This window comes from Pagrus major, chromosome 2 (assembly GCF_040436345.1).
Source record: "Pagrus major chromosome 2, Pma_NU_1.0".
NCBI classification, from domain to species: Eukaryota; Metazoa; Chordata; class Actinopteri; order Spariformes; family Sparidae; genus Pagrus; species Pagrus major.
Window position 1 is genome coordinate 272,707 of NC_133216.1, and position 4,670 is coordinate 277,376.

At 39.1% G+C, this 4,670-nt stretch overlaps 1 protein-coding gene across 1 annotated transcript; it reads right to left on the minus strand.

Annotated features, from left to right (window-relative positions):
* Positions 1-2,915: 2,915 nt before the first annotated feature.
* Positions 2,916-3,845, minus strand: LOC141011415 (olfactory receptor 52D1-like). The gene has a single exon (XM_073484572.1). The coding sequence runs from the start codon at positions 3,843-3,845 to the stop codon at positions 2,916-2,918; it is 930 nt and encodes a 309-aa protein (XP_073340673.1).
* Positions 3,846-4,670: the final 825 nt, after the last annotated feature.

The following is a 4,670-nucleotide window of genomic DNA, read 5'->3' on the forward strand; positions in this document are numbered from 1 at the left end:
GGCACCCACCTCTCCTCATCGCAGCTTGGTTGGACTTCCATCCCCCACGTGCATGTCCCTCATGCTGGGCTCAGGCAGCGCCTGCACGCCTTCTGACCCACCTACCAGCCTGTAGTCCGCGGGGAGCGTGGCGCAGTCCGTCCGGAGTCCACACCGTTCACTGCCCGCTTGCGCCATCTTCCTGTTTAGCTCCACCTGCACTCGCAAGTGGCCCAGGCTCAAGACACCCCCATCCAAGCAGAGCGCTGCACCATCCCACCCCGCATCGCCGCTGGGAGCCAAGCCCAGGGCCGAGACACCTCCATCCAGGTCGGGCACCGCACAACCTCGCTCCGCGCCGCTGACCGGAGCCCTGGCCAACTCGGCAGCTGGTGTGTGTCTCGGCGTGGTGTAATTGCTGGTAATTGCTGGATTACAGGTGGCCCCGGATTCGCTTGTATATCACCGGCAAGTAGTAACAGTAAAAATACTGTCTTTACCAGAACCAGACCAAAAACAGTCTCAAAAGAAGGGTTCACTTTAAATGTATATATTTGTAAAATATTCAGAATTAAAGGAACAGTGAAGGAAATGAATCTGAGGACTGACCATCACAACCAGCAATTACCATGAACATGCACGAAAAAAATCACAGAAAACTGCTATGTACAATTCTATAATAGAATTTGTTAATGTTAGCAAATTGATCAATAATCAATTATACTTCAATAGTATTAGGGCATGTGTGTGTCTGTGTGTTTGTGTGTGTGTGTGTGTGTGTGTGTGTGTGTGTGTGTGTGTGTGTGTGTGTGTGTGTGTAAGAGAGACAAAGAAAAGGAGCCAAGATAAAGGCCGTAGAGAGAGAGCAAAGATGGCTGACGCGATCTCTTGGAAGATGACGTCACAGACTGTTCAAAGCTGTGCGAGGCTTGAACAAACCTTGGCAGAACACAGTTGTTCTCACATGGTTACACACAAGATACCGTTCCAAAACGTTAGTGGTGTATCAACCGTATCTAATGTTATGGTGGTGATACCTCGGGACACAGGTATCTAATGTTACAGCAGTCATTAACCATAAGTCTCCAACAAGTCATTCATAAGATTACATGTATGTGTCACTCCTAACATATCTGTGTACGTGTGGATTAGTGGAGAGAGGGACAAAGAGAGCTAACGCCGGAGCATAGCAAAGCAGGAGAAACAGCTGTGGAGACAATACTCACCCTCCTGTCACAGAAACAAACTCAGGAATTGAATAATTCTTTCATCGACATCTGACTTGTGATTAAAGTGTTCCCTTAATTTTTTTGAGCAGCATACTGCCACAACGTTTGTTTCCCAGCAATCTGCCAAACCCTTACCTGGTCTGGGTTACCTTATCCATCACTGCCATTCATGAGAGATGCTTTCTTAAATGATAACTGTCTATTTGGCATGAATGTCTGAACTTGGCTTCACTTGCTCCATGATTGTCACAGAAGACTAAAAAATGTAGGGATGCACAATATACATTTTTTTCAGCATATATCGATAATTACCTGCTTCTCATGGCTGATTCAGATAAGATTACTGATATTTTCACATTTTTGTATTTTAAAAATACATTCCTAGTCATTTAAGCGTACATGAGCATAACAAAGGCTAAGATGTTGTGAGCAAAAATAGATCATTTAAAGTGACTCAAACACATCCACAAAAAAAGCCTAGGTTGCATTTTGGCGAGAGTTTCACTTTAATATTCCATAGGTCTAATAACAATTGTTGTGTTAAAACTCAGAACTTTGACTCTGAACCACTGAGGGACGTGTTGCAAATTATAATTCTGTTGCCTTCCATTAAAACTGTCTAAAATAAATATGGCATGTTTGGCTCTCTAGTCTGCACTGCATGGCTCTACTCAGGTGCAGCAGTCTGATGTCATAAGCTAAGTGTGCTGCGCTTCTTCTTTGTCTTCTCTGTTTATTGGTGGATCAGAAACCAACTTTAAAGGGGCATGCCACCTGCATTATCTGAGTGTGTATATGCTGCACTTATTAAGTCAATGAAAGCAATTTCACTTCATATTATTGGTCTTGTTTATCGGCTAGCTGATAATATAAATTTTCCAATTTCGGGCAGATAATTGATAGGTCCAGCACGAACAAACTATAGCTGGCTATACCTTACCAAAATGGCAAACGTGATAAGCATAAGTGACATGATTGTTGTCAGGGACAGGGTTATAATAAAGTTATGTTCAGAAAAAAAAATCATGTGGTTATTGTTGATTAACTTTGCTGCGATGTCTATCATTAACTTAACTGAGAAGGGAAAAGTTTCATTTCAGCGAATATCAGAAAACCAGTGTGCTGTGTACTGATATATTTGTGAGAGGCTGAATATTGGCTGACAGATAAAATTGTCGGGTTGTACTCTAGATGAGCATTAATGCACGTCACTTGGGTTTGAGAAGCACTGATGTTCAAGATTGTCTGGCAATCAATGAAGGTAACCTCCAAAACTGGGGAGTCAAACTGCAAACACATAATATAAACCTAGGGAGTCTTATAATTAGAGCCTGTCTAAGCCACATTCATTTTAACACTATGAGCTCTGACAGCAGTAGTATTACAGGAAAAATTAAAAAAATGAATTTTGTAAACTCGTGCTGTATTATCGTTTTAGAATTGATCAAATACAACGCAGTTCTGAAAATTCAAAAATTCCTCCTGAATCCTGGGTGAACTGTTTTTTAATTAAAATTAATTACTGAAAAAGTAATTACTTGTTTCAGAACACCACACTGCTTATAATCCAGTGACAGTTCAACATTGTAGGGAATGTTTGCATTTTGCAGTTTTTTAGAGAATAGGTAAATATTTCAATGCAAGACATAATATATGTTTTTCTGCTACCTCTTCATGTCAACATTAGATATATGACCAGTCACCCATTTATAACACCAGAGACTTTAGAAACACATTTCGTATTTTGGACATTTCCATTCCATACATGATAGGATTCAAAAGTGGTTGAAGTATCATAAAATAGAGAGACAGAATGATTTGCAGCACACTGGGTACACCGGTCATATCAAATCTACTCTGAACTATTTGAAAGCAGCCACCACAAGTAAAATTCAGAAGAGACACAAGGTGAGGTGTGCAGGTACTGACAGCTTTCTGTCTGGTCTGTTTGGAACCAGAAAAACAAATTTTGAGAATTTTCATGTAAGAAAACAGGATTGGAAGCAGAGGGACTGAAATGGAGACAGTAGTGGAAAAAAGTCCATAAATGTTATTCACTTTGGTGTCAGAACAGGCCAACTTAACAACAAGGTAATTTTGACAATACAAACTGTTCATGATGTTCCCACAAAGTGACAAACGGATGTTTAAGGATAAAGTGATTAAGAATTTCACAAATGAGTATAACCATAATAGACAAATAAAGATAACCGCCTTGTTAAATGTCATACGTGTGTTATACTGTAGAGGACAACAGATAGCGAGATATCTGTCATAAGACATGACGGCTAAATTGGTAAATTCTACATTTGCATAAGAATACAAACAGAAAATCTGCAGGTAACAAAATGAAGCAGAAACAGTGTGAATGTCAGAGAGAATCTGAGTCAGAAGGAATGGAAACAACCCTGAACTACCATACAGTCCATTTACAAACAGGCTGCACAGGAACATGTACATAGGTTCATGTAAGCTCCTGTTCATACAGATAACCACAATGAGAGATGTGTTTAAAACAACCATAACAACGTAAAGGAAAGCAGTTAGCATAAAGTATAAGTATCTTAAGTTTCCAACCTGCAGATAGCCTCCAAGAATAAAATAAGATAAAGTTGATAAAGTTGAATTAAACACCATTATGACATTTGTGAATGAAACATGTTCTCATCACCTGCTGCAGTCACTTCTGTCAGCTGCAGCTACATCTGACGCTTTATACCTTCACAGAACAGGAAGCACAGCAGGTCAGTCCCACCTCATCAACAGAGACTATACTAGTCTATCAGCTGACACATGGATTATATGAAAATAATATCGCAATATTTTTAGACCTTATCGTGATACAACATATATATTGATATTCTTGAATGGCCTCAAACTGAGCGCCAAAATCAAATATCACAATACTTTTGATCAAATACCTCATTATTGATACTATGACAATATTGTAGGTTAGATTATTGGTATTTCCACAAAATATTTTAAAAATTACATTACTTTAATATAATGCTGCCTTTAAAAGCTGACATTATACAGTCTCATATCACAATGACGACACATATTGTATATATTTCCCAGTCCTAATGCAGCCTGTAATCAAAAGTTGACTTTTAAACTACATTTAGTCCATTTTTACAATAAGTCCACAATCAGCTTGTTCACTCAGAAATATAAACATAATATCCAACATGATATAATAACTACAATAGCAAAGTTCCATCAGTGTGTCCAATCACAACATGCCAGATGATTGTTCATTGATTGGTGTGCTATGCAGAGTCATTTTTTAAACAGTGATTACTACAGCATAACGTAGGCTAAATATTTCAGGGCTGGGGAACTGGTTAACAACCTTACAGCTGCTTTAATGTTCACAGTGTCATTAAGAAGGATATAAGATGTTATTCTGAGCTGAGGATTACTGCTTGACTCATGCCTCATCTGATGAATCTTTCTGCGTCA

Excerpts from the sequence above, each read along its gene's own strand:
- LOC141011415 (XM_073484572.1), bottom strand. The coding sequence starts at position 3,845 with ATGGTGTTTAATTCAACTTTATCAACTTTATCTTATTTTATTCTTGGA.